Source organism: Aspergillus wentii, assembly GCF_001890725.1.
Source record: "Aspergillus wentii DTO 134E9 unplaced genomic scaffold ASPWEscaffold_5, whole genome shotgun sequence".
NCBI lineage: Eukaryota > Fungi > Ascomycota > Eurotiomycetes > Eurotiales > Aspergillaceae > Aspergillus > Aspergillus wentii.
In genome coordinates this window covers 1287850-1300699 of record NW_024467836.1, presented here as the reverse complement: position 1 = coordinate 1300699, position 12850 = coordinate 1287850, and the positions used below count along the sequence as shown (strand labels likewise).

General features: G+C 47.4%; 5 protein-coding genes across 5 annotated transcripts; 3 read left to right on the top strand and 2 right to left on the bottom strand.

Moving 5' to 3' along the window:
* Positions 1-247: 247 nt before the first annotated feature.
* ASPWEDRAFT_562645 (uncharacterized protein) lies at positions 248-1496 on the bottom strand. Its single transcript, XM_040838280.1, has 2 exons — positions 1348-1496; positions 248-1290 (listed from the first exon to the last, which is right to left on the bottom strand). The coding sequence occupies exons 1-2, from the start codon at positions 1420-1422 to the stop codon at positions 649-651; spliced, it is 717 nt and encodes a 238-aa protein (XP_040687839.1). The 5' UTR covers positions 1423-1496; the 3' UTR covers positions 248-648.
* ASPWEDRAFT_562642 (uncharacterized protein) lies at positions 1388-4411 on the bottom strand. The gene is made up of 7 exons (XM_040838279.1): positions 4210-4411; positions 4012-4159; positions 3869-3963; positions 3188-3811; positions 2986-3138; positions 1525-2932; positions 1388-1464 (listed from the first exon to the last, which is right to left on the bottom strand). The coding sequence occupies exons 1-6, from the start codon at positions 4282-4284 to the stop codon at positions 1679-1681; spliced, it is 2349 nt and encodes a 782-aa protein (XP_040687838.1). The 5' UTR covers positions 4285-4411; the 3' UTR covers positions 1388-1464; positions 1525-1678.
* A 418-nt stretch (positions 4412-4829) lies between these two features.
* ASPWEDRAFT_42082 (uncharacterized protein) lies at positions 4830-7147 on the top strand. Its single transcript, XM_040835707.1, has 4 exons — positions 4830-5320; positions 5379-6432; positions 6492-6673; positions 6727-7147. Exons 1-4 carry the CDS (start codon positions 4973-4975, stop codon positions 6877-6879), a joined length of 1737 nt encoding a protein of 578 aa, XP_040687837.1. The 5' UTR covers positions 4830-4972; the 3' UTR covers positions 6880-7147.
* Positions 7148-7335: 188 nt separating this feature from the next.
* On the top strand, positions 7336-9126 carry ASPWEDRAFT_135949 (aspartate-semialdehyde dehydrogenase family protein). The gene is made up of 3 exons (XM_040829340.1): positions 7336-7690; positions 7747-8004; positions 8062-9126. Exons 1-3 carry the CDS (start codon positions 7660-7662, stop codon positions 8865-8867), a joined length of 1095 nt encoding a protein of 364 aa, XP_040687836.1. The 5' UTR covers positions 7336-7659; the 3' UTR covers positions 8868-9126.
* Positions 9127-9241: 115 nt separating this feature from the next.
* ASPWEDRAFT_29325 (40S ribosomal protein eS4) lies at positions 9242-10449 on the top strand (the record flags this gene model as incomplete). The annotated part of the gene is made up of 5 exons (XM_040833258.1): positions 9242-9255; positions 9396-9533; positions 9605-9889; positions 10046-10340; positions 10396-10449. The coding sequence occupies 5 exons, from the start codon at positions 9242-9244 to the stop codon at positions 10447-10449; spliced, it is 786 nt and encodes a 261-aa protein (XP_040687835.1).
* Between the last annotated feature and the right edge of the window lie 2401 nt (positions 10450-12850).

Genomic DNA, 12850 nt, shown 5'->3' with positions numbered 1-12850 from the left:
GTAAAAGGAGTCAGTGGCTTTGGATATACCTGGGCATTTCAACAACCGTTGAACAAGGGTCAAGACAACAAGGACAAGATGGGGCCATGCAGAGTTTCTTTCTTTAAACAGATCTTGTTTATTGTTTCACTGCATTAGATCTTGAACTTCTGCTGCATATACCCATACAAGGTGTATTTTTTAGATGCAGTCTCAGATCGATCAAAACAGATGATAAAATGTGATCGATCTAAAGTCAGAAAAAGAGGTGGAATAGGAGGAGACCATAAGAGAGGGAAAATAAAATATCAAATAATCACTTGATCGAAGTTAGCCCTAATTAAAGAGGGAAGAACAAGGAGGGAGAGGGATCATTCACTGCAACCGCTTTGTCAAAGGGCCCTGTCTCCCACGGTGACTGAAGTCATCAAGTTTCAAGCCTGAAAAAAAAATCCAGACAGAAAAGAATAGCAGCCATCTATGCCAGAGTAATGGTAATCTTTCAGAAGCAACACAAAAACCTGCAGTAATTAAGCAGAAACATCAAAGTGGTCATTTGTACAAGATATTTCTTTCAAAATTCCGTTTGGCAAGCCCTAGACTACCTACAAGGTCATATCGGTTTTCATAACTCGTAACAGTACATCAAAAAGCTTATCTACGTATGTATTATTGCTGGGTTTCCCGTGCCAACAGATGGTCGTTCGCCTCTGACAGGGAGGTACTCGTGAATATAAAGTCTTTCGAAGATTCCAGATCCATATCCAAGTCGATGTCCTGGAGACGGTTCTCATCTGGATTGGTGCAGTCTTGGCTCTCCTGGTAAATTCCACTTTGCCTGTGGCTTGAGACACTGCTTTGCTGCGAGCTTAGTTGGCTATTCTGGTCTGCATCTCCAAGGGGATATCGTTCCGGGCGCTGCCTTGTGTGACTTGGGGAAGACAAGTCTTTTGACCTTCGGTCACCAGCCTTATGAGATACCGGTGATGGATCCAGTGACCAAGGATTACCCTTGGATCTCTTGGGGTTTCGACCAGTAGAGCAAGGTGTGTTGGGCTCGAACGACTCGGCTGGTGAATGTTCGACCTGGGCCTGGGTGTTGTCGTCGTCTTCCCCTGCATTTGCTTTCTGCCGCATGGTCGCAGCCTGGGACGGTCCTAAGTTTGACCTAGGCCGCTGGTGTTTGTTTGAAGCTTCTGGCTCTACAGGATTGGCTTTGAAGCCCATCACGCCCATGAGTCGGCTGATATGTTGCTGCGCTTCTGAAAATTCTCGCGCTTTGGCTGCTCGCTCGTCCCGCATAGATTGCACCTAGAAATACGGTCAAACGGCGACTCAGAAACTAAGTGGAACTTTATCCTGGCTTACCTTTTTCTCCAAATATTGGATCCGCTTTTCCTTTGTTTGTAGTTCCTTTGTGGCGTTGGACGCGGCTGTCTGCATGGTGGCTTGCAGGGCCTTGTTCTCTTCCCTTTGTTTGGCACACTGCACATTAAAAGCAAATTAGCCAAATTCCAACTTCATGTAAAATGTATGGAGATTTACCTCTGCAACTACTTGTGAAAGTTCTGACTCATTTTGTTTTCGGAGTGAGTCTGTCTCCGCTCTGAAATTCTCCTCGGCGTTCTTGAGTGCAGATCTCACACTGTTGGATTCCGACATCTCTCCGTCTACCTGTATGACAGGTCAGAACGACGATTCATGGGTATTTGGCACCGAATATCCTTACCCTTTGTTGTAGAGCTTTTATCTCCATGATTGATGATTCTTTATCAGCCAATAGCTGTTGTATCTCGTCATCTTTTTGGGCGGAAATTAGCCTATTTGCTTCAGTCGACTGTTCAAGTCTGGAAATCTCCTGTTTCAACAAAACAGATTCCTCAAGGCAGGCAGCTTTCTCCTTTGAAACAGTATCAAGAATTCTTCTGGTCTCGTCATTTTCCTCTCTTTGTTCGCGGATTTCGTCCTGTAATTCTTCAAGGTGTTGGTCTTTTTCCGCCATTGTAGCAATCAGACCCAGCTCTCTTGTTCTGGCTTTTTCTCTTTCACTCTGGGTAGTCTCCTGGGAGTTGTGCCGTTGTTCTTCCAGTTCACTTCGAGCAGCTTCAAGAGTTGCCGATAACTCCTCGAACTGCGCTGATGAAATCTCTGCATGATGTTCGAGCTGCGCTATAGTTTGCTGAAGATTAGCTATAGTAATCGATGCGTGCTGGGTTTGAGTTTCCAGCTCTTGATTCCGATTTTTAAGCTGCTCTGTTTTGACAGATAGCTGCTCACGCTCTTCTACAACTATTCTTAAAGGAGTCTCAGTGTCGTAACAACGATCTTCAAGGTCCTGGCAAACTTCTTCAACTTTCTTCATCATGTTCTTGTGAGAAGCCCGTGCGTTGAGCATAAGAGTATCCGCAATCCCAGTTCTCCAGTCACGTCTTTGGTAACTGTCCGAGGAATCTTCTCTGATTTGTAGCGAGGAGAAGGAGCCTCGAAAATCAAATGGTTTTGATGTAGAGAAAGAACACTTGTTCTGAGCCAAGTTGGTTTTGACTTGATTCATGAAAAAGGTCAGGATCCTAGACTCTATAGGATCTGGAACGTCATCTTCCGCGTTGTGCTGCAGAAGTGCACCGGAATAAAGCCCAATAAAATTGACAAGTAGCTTTTTCTCGTGCATGGACATGGCGGCGTGACATATATTAGAACTCTCGCAACGCGATTGGCATGACTGCTCGGGGAACGTCTCCAGCAGCTCGCCTATTCGCTCCGCATATTGTGAACGAGCGACCTCTAGGATGACGCTGGCCCACTGCTGTGACTGTAAGCGCTGCAAAGCAAATGTTATCGAGCTAGCAACTTGAACAGTTGCAATGGAGCCGCTGCTTGAAGAAGATTTGACTTTTAATGCAGAGAATACGTAGTCAAAAAGTTTGGAGATTATAAGCTCCCCGGAATAAATCTTGGCGCAATTAGTTAAAGATACCAAGTAGATGGAAAGCGCAGAAGACTTACAACATTTGCTTCCACTAGACGTGGAATAAGCTCACATGGGATGACCTCCAACACATGCTTGCTATCATCTGATAGAAGTCCTTGCAAACCAAGCGCTAGTATCTCTTGAGATAAGAAAGCTGGTGGTAGCAGAGAAGCAAGAAATGTCACACCCTAAAAAGGTCAGTCACTCTCACCCAAATATGAACTAAAGGTTCTATACCATCATCTGTACGCCATGGTCAATCCCGTCCCTTGTCACCTTCTCGAAAAGTTTAGCAATCGTGACTTTAGAAGAACTGGCTGCTATCCAAGTCTGTTTTTGTTCCGGTTCCACGCTATCGCAGATCTCGATGGCTAGTCGAACGCTTTCTGCTACCTCATTAGAAGTGAAACCGCTGCAGCCGGAAGAGCAGGCAAAAACCACGCGCTTCACAACGAGGTCTAGTATTTTTGCGCCGCGTCTTGGTCCAAAGAGATGGTTGATATTAAGTTTCCAGTAGAGGGAATCTGGTCCGTGTTCTTTTTCAGAGTTAATCTGCTGAGAAGAGGCAATGCGGGCGAAGGTAGCGAGGCAAAGCAAGTTCCCCATGTGGTCGTCAAGGTTACGCAGCGTCTTGGTGAGTTCCATTTGAAGGCTAGACAAGATTTCGAATGGGACATCATATAAAGTCCTAGGCGATGTCTGTAGGCCCGTCATCAATCGGTATAGTGGAAGCATAGTCTCTGCACATGGCCGTTCTCCCATCTTGACTATTAACTTCATGACAAAGGGGGCAAGACGCGCTGGGGCTATAAAGTCCGGTGGTAGCGGAGAAGAAAGCAACGCAATGCATGCCGAGAAATGCTGCGATAGTCAGTTTACCGGGACATAGACAAAGCGATGACTTGCGGTAGAACTAACCTCGGGTTCTTCATTTTCCACGGCTTTTTCGAGAAAGTTATCCAGAACAGCTGGGTAACGCTCCAACAAAGCATTTCGAAATGCTGGTACTGGTGCTACACATTATCAGAGTTGCCTGTATCGGCAAGGAGGGTATCACTCACCGAAAGCGCGCAGCAGCGGTAGGGCGACTCTTGAGCGAGATAGACCATCAACAAGAACGTCTACCAAAGCTCCAACCTGACATAACTTGCAGGATGCCCATGATGAAATCACAGTAGAAGATGTATGCTGAACAATATTATGGAGATCCTAGGGCACCGTTAGTCGTGACGTGTTGACAGCGGGGCGAGTAAACTGACTTGGAGAGAGGGCGCGTATGGGGCTGTGACAAGACGCTCCACCTCGCGTACAAGGAGGATTAACTTGTCTGGCATGGTGTCAGTTCCTAACCCGTCGTAGTCGACTATAATGCTGTTTAGATACAATAGGTCAATGCTTCATCCACGAGGTCATGATAGCGCATGGGATAAAATGTGGTGGAAAAGATGGTCTCTGCCGCTGGTTGCCCCCTCAACGATCCAGCTTAGGCTGACTACAAGACTGACGTTCACATAGAAGCTGCCTTGCACTACGCGGGTTTAAGAGTAGATTTAGCCTGACTACTTTATACTGAATTAACAAGGGCAAAATGAGAAAATACAAGAAAAAAGAGCCAACGATGAAAAGTATGAGCCTATCAAGAATTCCGCCCTTCGGAGTTCTGCCCGATTCTCCCGGCACCAAATTCCCCGAATTCCTAGGGACGATCTCTCTCAGCCGCTCAGGGAAGCGAAATGCAAGCAATCATAGCGATGGCAGATATAGATTGACGCTGGGAAGGTTTTGTGCCTCCTTTCCCCTCATTCAATCGGCCGAAATCCGTGTTCACCATCCTTAGACCCGATGGCGTGTGCATACTATATCAGTAGCCGGTCAGTCAGCGTATTATGTGCAAGACCATAACGTGGCCAGCTATAGAAATTAAATTTCGCCCATTAAATTCATTCCTCTCATTCCAATTCTACAAATTGCTTTGCTTGATGACATTCTTTTGAAGCTTCAACACTCTCTGCCATTGAAGCAATGCGATCGTCCTTATTCTTGCCTCGGGGCTTCCCCGCACACCCCCGCGTGCTCCATCGACGACCCCAGTTCTGCCAGTCGCAGCCCCAAATTTCCCTACCCACCAGACTCAGAACTGCCCGTTTGCACAGCTCCAATGCCAGTAGCAATGGCAATCAAAGTCAGGGTGAATCTACAGGAACAGGGCCATCTGCTAGTGCTTCCTCGCCTTTCTGGACTTCTGGCAAAGTCCTTTTTGCCTCTGCTTTTGCTGGTGGATTAGGCTACGGCTATGCTGCCTCCACCCAGTCGTCGCAGTCACAAAGCTCTAAGCAGCCTCAATATGGCTCTGCAAAGGATTTTGATAAGGTAGAATGGGTTTCCCCGGCTTTCACCATGTACTATTGCTAATCGGTTGATTAACTAGGCTATTGCCGAATTAAGGACTAAGCTGGGCGACGATACAATAAGCACAGATGAGGATGAGCTTCACCTACACGGGTTCTCGGAATGGTCGAGTATAAATGCAGATCGGTTGCCAGTTGCCATTGCCTATCCCAAAAACACAGACGAGGTCTCGGAAATCGCAAAAATATGCCACAAATATAGAATGCCAATGATTCCTTTCTCCGGAGGGTCCAGTCTCGAAGCCAATTTTTCAGCTCCTCATGGCGGATTGACAATAGACTTTGCTTTCATGAACGAAATTTTGGACCTGCATCCAGAGGATATGGATGTTGTGGTTCAGCCATCTATTCAATGGATGGATTTGAACGAGAAAATCAAGGACAGTGGCCTCTTTTTCCCTGTTGACCCCGGCCCATCTGCAATGATTGGTGGTATGGTTGGTACAAACTGCAGTGGGACAAACGCCGTGCGGTATGGAGCCATGAAGGACTGGGTCATTAACCTTACCGTTGTCCTGGCAGATGGTCGCGTCATAAAAACACGAAGACGTCCTCGTAAGACGTCGGCTGGATACAATTTAACCGGCATGTTTGTTGGCTCCGAGGGTACACTTGGTATTGTCACCGAAATTACTCTCAAGTTGGCTGCGATTCCGGAAGAGACCCGTGTCGGAGTCGTTCCTTTCTCATCAATGCGTGACGCTGCATCAGCTGCCATGAAGCTTATTCGTAAGGGCATCCCTGTACAGTGCATGGAAATCTTGGACGATGTGCAGATGGATGTCATCAACCGTGCTGGTGGTACTGGCCGTTCCTGGAAGGTCTTGCCAACGCTTTTCTTCAAATTTTCCGGTACAAAAGCTGGTGTTGCCGACAGCATCAACCTGACCAGGCAACTAGCCAAGGAAAACAATGCAGAATCATTTGAGTTTGCCAAAGATGAGCGAGAAGCACACGACTTATGGTCTGCACGAAAACAAGCTTTATGGAGTATGATGGCATTGCGACAAGGAGGATCCGAAGTATGGTCAACAGACGTCGCTGTTCCAATCTCCAAACTGCCCGATATTATTGGTAACTTCCCTTTTCCTTCACTTCTTGAAGCCCTTTGATTAATCTGTTGATAAATCCAGAAATTTCCAAGAAAGAACTTGATAGTCTTGGATTGTTCGCTAGTATCCTAGGGCATATCGGTGATGGCAACTTCCACGCGAGTATCATGTACGATCGGAATAACCCATCAGAAAAAGAAAGCGTAGAAAAGGTTGTATATGACATGGTGGATCGTGCTCTTGAGATGGAAGGCTCCTGCACTGTAAGATACCCAAGACTAAACTTGATGAAAGGCGACTGACTCCAGTTCGATAGGGCGAGCATGGTGTTGGCCTAGGCAAAAAGGGATCTCTGAGCAAAGAGCTTGGGCCAGGTACCATCGATGTGATGCGCAGCGTTAAAAAGGCGCTTGACCCACATTGGTTGCTAAATCCTGGTAAAATCTTCGACGCTGAAAAGGAAGAATAGTCATTGAAATTGATCACAACGAGGGGTACGGCATATGTGATCCACCTCCATATCACGATCTATTGATGCACTGATGATTTGTGGTCTTCCATGCATCCTGGGCCTTTGCTGCTTTAATATTGACTATATATATATATCTTCGTGACATGGAAAGGGCTGCTATCCACCTTGTTTAGGATCTCCGCTACGTGCTATTTTGTACCTTAATATCAATAGTAGATATATTGGCAAAGTTCTAGACAATAAACTTGATCTAACAGACCTGGCATAAGAAAAAGCAAGATACAAATGGAAGTAGATCTGGTGGGCCGATTGTGATACAAAAGCAGTGGGGCATTCCAACCAATGGCATTGTTTGTATTCCCATTGTAGAGAGCCGTTGCTGACTCATCGCGGGGTGCAAGAAAAGACCGATGTCGCTGTTGCAGGTCCGTCGCCACAGCATCCCTTTCCAACAACCTCAACTCAGCATTGAAGTGGTAAGTACATGCAATCTTCAGATATTATGTAGCATATGATCCTACGTCATGTTTAAAGGCGAATTGGTTTGCCTATCTATCAGGATAGGTGGGGTATGGGAGCTGTTGAAGGTCCTGTGTGGGGTTCTGAATGATGCCTTTTGAGTCATCTGTTCAGATTCTTGCCCGCATCCTTCGGGAGCTTTTCTATGACTGATAGAAAATCTTTGATTTATGTTTTGTTCATTTTATTGTTATTTTATATCCAGAAAATCAATTGACTCGTGTATAGGTTGACACGAGTCTTATATCCAAGAGCAAAATGGCTGCCTCATACCCCAAGAAGAAGTGCGGTAAGCCCACACTCAAATACCCTCAACGACCTTATGCAGTGCTGATGATAAAACAGGTGTCCTGGGTGCCACAGGCTCCGTTGGCCAGAGATTCATTCTCTTGCTCGCAGACCACCCTTTTCTGGAACTCCACGCTGTTGGTGCGTCGGAGCGCTCTGCTGGCAAGGCCTACAAGGATGCCGTGAAATGGAAGCAGGCTGCTCCCATGTCTGACAGACTTAGTAACCTTGTTCTGCGGGATTGCAAGGCCGCCAACTTCGGAGACTGTGACCTCGTCTTCTCCGGACTGAACAGCGATGTTGCTGGTGAACTCGGTAAGTTTAGACTAAGCAAAGAAAATGATTTTTCAATTACTTATGCATTTTCTGTAGAAATGGAATTCATCAAGGCGGAGATCCCAGTCTTCTCGAACGCTAAGAACTACCGCAAGGACCCCATTGTTCCCTTGGTGGTTCCCATCGTGAACCCTCAACATTTGGACCTCATTCCTCACCAGAGGAAGCAATTCGGTCTGAAGAAGGGATTCTTGGTGTGCAACTCCAATTGCGCTGTTATTGGCATCGTCATTCCATTTGCTGCCCTGCAAGCCAAGTTCGGTCCCGTCGAGGAGGTCGAAGTCTTCACTGAGCAGGCCTTGTCTGGATCCGGTTACCCCGGTGTTCCAAGCATTGACATTATGGACAATGTCATCCCCTTCATCAGCGGTGAGGAGGACAAACTGGAAAACGAAGCCCAGAAGATCTTGGGAACCCTCAACGCCGATGCTACTGCCTTCGACGAGCAAGTTGGTCTTAGAGTCGGAGCCACTTGCACCCGTGTCGCAGTTACAGATGGCCACATGGCATTCGTTTCTTTGCGTTTCAAGAACCACCCAGCTCCCAGCGCAGAGCAAGTTAAGCAGGCCTTGAGAGAGTACCAGTCGGAGGCGCAGAAGTTGGGTTGCCCTTCTGCGCCCAAGGACGCCATCGTGGTCTTCGATGAGCCTGACAGACCGCAGCCCAGACTCGACCGAAACATTTCCAACGGATACGCTGTGAGTGTTGGACGAGTCCGTGATGGATTAGAGGGTGGTTACTTTGACCTCAGATTTGCTGCGTTGTCTCATAACACTGTTATCGGAGCTGCAGGATCTTCTATCCTCAACGCAGAGGTCGCTGTGATCAAGGGCTACATCTAAACGAAAGAGTATTAAAAAAAACAGGAACATATTGAGCGATTATAGAGGGCGTCAAATACCACTTTTGATTCTACTAGCATTATGCCCAACTGATGATGTAGCGTTATTCATAAAATGATTAACCAATGATGGCAATGTGCATAAGTATAAAATTGGACATAAATTCTAGACCATGTTACATAATAAACTAGATGATCACGTGAGAGACTTAACAGCTAAAGCGGATCAGGTCTAGTGTTAGGGCTTTTCACACAACGGCTCAGCCGCTAAGCGAATTTTGCCAGTAGATTGGATATTAGCCGTCGACCTCCCGATCTTCTTCTCCTACGCGACACTTCGACAACTAACCGGTCAAAGTCGACAAAGCAGACAAGATGGCTCGCGGAATGTGAGTTTGATACCCTAATGATTAATTACAGCGTGCAAATAATGAATGTCTACTGAACTCGTCCTTTCGAGGATGAGATGAGAATTTTTCATGAGCACGTTCCGCCAAAGAATCGAAGACTGACTGAGATGCCTTTACAGCAAGAAGCACCAGAAGCGCCTTAGTGCGCCCTCGCACTGGCTTTTGGACAAGATGTCCGGAACCTATGCTCCCAAGGCCTCTGCTGGTCCCCACAAGCTCAGGGACTGCCTGCCCTTGATCGTCTTCATCCGCAACCGGTACGAGAAATCCGTATATGGAAACTCAATTTGAGTTGGAATGGTTGGACTGATTCGAATTTCGCCTTTAGTCTCAAGTACGCCTTGAACGGTCGTGAGGTCAAGGCCATCATGATGCAGCGCCTCATCAAGGTCGACGGCAAGGTCCGCACTGACCAGACCTACCCCGCTGGCTTCATGGACGTCATCGGTATCGAGAAGACCGGCGAGAACTTCCGTCTCATCTACGACACCAAGGGCCGTTTCACCGTCCACCGTATCCAGGCCGAGGAGGCTGAGTTCAAGCTCTGCAAGGTCAAGCGTGTTCAGCTCGGCAAGGGCGGGATCCCATTCTTGGTTACGCACGATGCGAGAACGTGAGTGCATACTCTCCAAAGTTCCGTGTCATTCAGTCGTTGGACCAAGCTTTGGTTGATCGGCGGAGGACGAAAGAACTTGAAATGATTTCTTTGCTGGAAACAGTAAGATCCCATATCTTGGAACAGGTTATGCTAACGAGAGTTCCAATATAGCATCCGCTACCCCGACCCCGCCATCAAGGTCAACGACACCGTGAAGGTTGACGTTGCCACTGGCAAGATCTCCGACTTCGTCCGCTTCGACACTGGTGTTGTCGTCATGGCCACCGGTGGTCGTAACATGGGTCGTGTTGGTGTTGTCACCCACCGTGAGCGCCACGACGGAGGTTTCAACGTCGTCCACATCAAGGACGCCATTGACAACACCTTCGCCACCCGTGAGTCCAACGTTTTCGTCATTGGACAGGACAAGCCCTGGATCTCCCTCCCCAAGGGCAAGGGTGTCAAGGTATGTTTATAGATCTATCCATTGAAGCTTGAATATATACTAACTGGACATCTAGCTCTCCATTGCTGAGGAGCGTGACCGCCGCCGTGCCCACGCCATTGCCAACTAAGCGTGGTTCGGTAACGATAAAAAAAAGCAATCAAAAATCCGCTAGGAAGACTGCTTCTTGTCTTGCTTTGTGGGCGTATATGATGCCGGCTTATGAGATGATTCTATGATGCGCACCCAAAAAAAAGTTTCCCGTTGGACGCATGATAGGGTTTGATCATTTCTAGATCCCTTTTTCCGTAGTGTTCCATAGGAAGCAAATAAGGGACGAAGTGTCTCATTACCTTGTGATATGATACCTATTTCGATTTATTTTCTTTGAGCGACTTGCAAAATGATTTCTCTTCTTGGCTGTGTCTATATTCAGCCCGATCTTGACTCGTAGTACAGCATCGTACCTGGGTAGACCGTCAAGTGACGTAGTTTGTAATATATTCTTCGATTCCCCAGACTATTGACTACCACGTTTTTCTTCTAGATTTGCGAACGTCATATCCCGTCTCAGTCAATCTAGTCTTCTAGAAGCCTGCCTCGCGTAACGGAGAGCATGACTCGAAAGTTCGTTTGAGTCAATTGTCTCTCCACTCCACTCCATCATCTACGCCCTCCCATCCATGCTTGTATCCGTTCAAGAACTGATAGTTGATACATCTCACAATTCAAGGCATGGATCCATTCCTGTCCTACTCCTCTCTTTTAGCCGATGTCATCCCGGTTACTCCACGCCGGAAAACTCTCTTGGTGAGATCCCATCCCTTTCATGTGCTCTTTGTACCATACATCATCTGATTATCAACCAGCAGATGTGAGAAGTGTCAGAAAAAAAAAAAAAAAAAAAAAAAACACAGGCCTACCATTCCCCGAGTAGGGGTCGAACACGTACTCACTCGCCCATCCTTCACATGCAGCTCAGTTGACGGATACTTCGTATACTCTTTTCGACAACAGAGCCAGAACACAGAAAAAGTGATCCCTCTTACCTTCAGCCCTTCGCTCAACCAAGGTTCATTTCGCGCATCGTCGAATGAGAACTGTGTCTCTTCCGTAGTCGCCAGGGCTAGACATCACGTTGCAGGGACTATCATGTACCTACTCCGTAGACCGCGGGCATAGACCGGTTTCCTGGGGGTGTGTGTTGGATGGGATCGATGACAAGTCATTTTACACACCTCTGTTGGGGGACCATGCTGACTCCCGGGAATTGTTGATTGAGTGAAGGCACAGACGGATGCCGGATCTCAAGGGCATACATATTGCTGATCGGGATTCTAACAAGTATGAAGGAAGGGATCTATGTATACCTTTATGTCGTGTATAGATAGCCCATGGGGAAGATATTCTTGGAATACTTGCACATGTAGTAATCTTTTGACAGCGAACACAGTACGGGGCATCCAATCGATGAATCTCCGGTAAACTCCCTGCTGCAGCAACGGCTCAAGGCATCTCAGGGATTTGGAAATAACTGCCAAAACAAATCAGGTCCGAAAGCGGATGTCGAATGCAGAACCCGATCCTATAATGTGGTTATATTGGCTGCTTCTATTCTGTATTTCCCTGTATGTATGATGCTATAGTTTGGCTGATGGGAATGATGCTCTCCCGCAGTCCGTAGCCAACGCTCACTCCCAAGAGGATCCTCATCTTCGAGCCACGCCACTCGCCTGTTCCCTCGCTCGCTTTCATTTCCCTCCACCCCGCAGATGGCCAGCGAGTTACTGCAGATTTTTTTTTTCTTTCCTTTGCATTATGGACGGAGTACTGCTAGTACTACTGTATGGACGGAGCACGACAGGCCACTCACTCTTGTTGGATGAAATCATCTCCAAGGATCATGCCAGTACCCATCCCCTCTTCCGAGTCCGGCCTCACCGAGGAAGGAAATGATTGTTAGCAAGTGTTGCTACATTAATTCCGCTAACCATTGTCTGTCTTCGATCTACAGGAGTAGATAGCTCACTTTTTTCCCCCCCTCAGCCCACTCAGGCCATCTTTCTCGTGGGTTCTGCGAACTGTGGGTATATTCCCCCTCTCTTCCCCCTCTACGGGTGCGGTCCTACGGCCGAATTGCCGTCCTAAACCGTCGCATCTCTGGAGGACCGGCGATTTTCCTGCTCAGTTCCTCTGGGCTGTAGACGGACAAGAAGTGCGGATACCCTCATGCAGGAATAAGCTCCACCTTGCTAGGATTTCCGTAAGAATCCGTGAAATTACAAACCGGGCCAAGGAAAATTCATCAGAAACTGCCACCACAGTCCACACCTGCCGACGTGCTTGAGCGGGCTGGGCTGATTTGAGGGCACTACACTCTGCAGAATGAGAATATATGCGATTAGGTAGTAGAGCGGTCGCGAATATCTACCGATCCGTCGAGTCGAGATCGAGAGGCATCTCTGACTATGCCCCCTTCTGCTGGACGACTTGCCTCTCCAAATCGATTGGTTGATCGTGGAACGAGAATA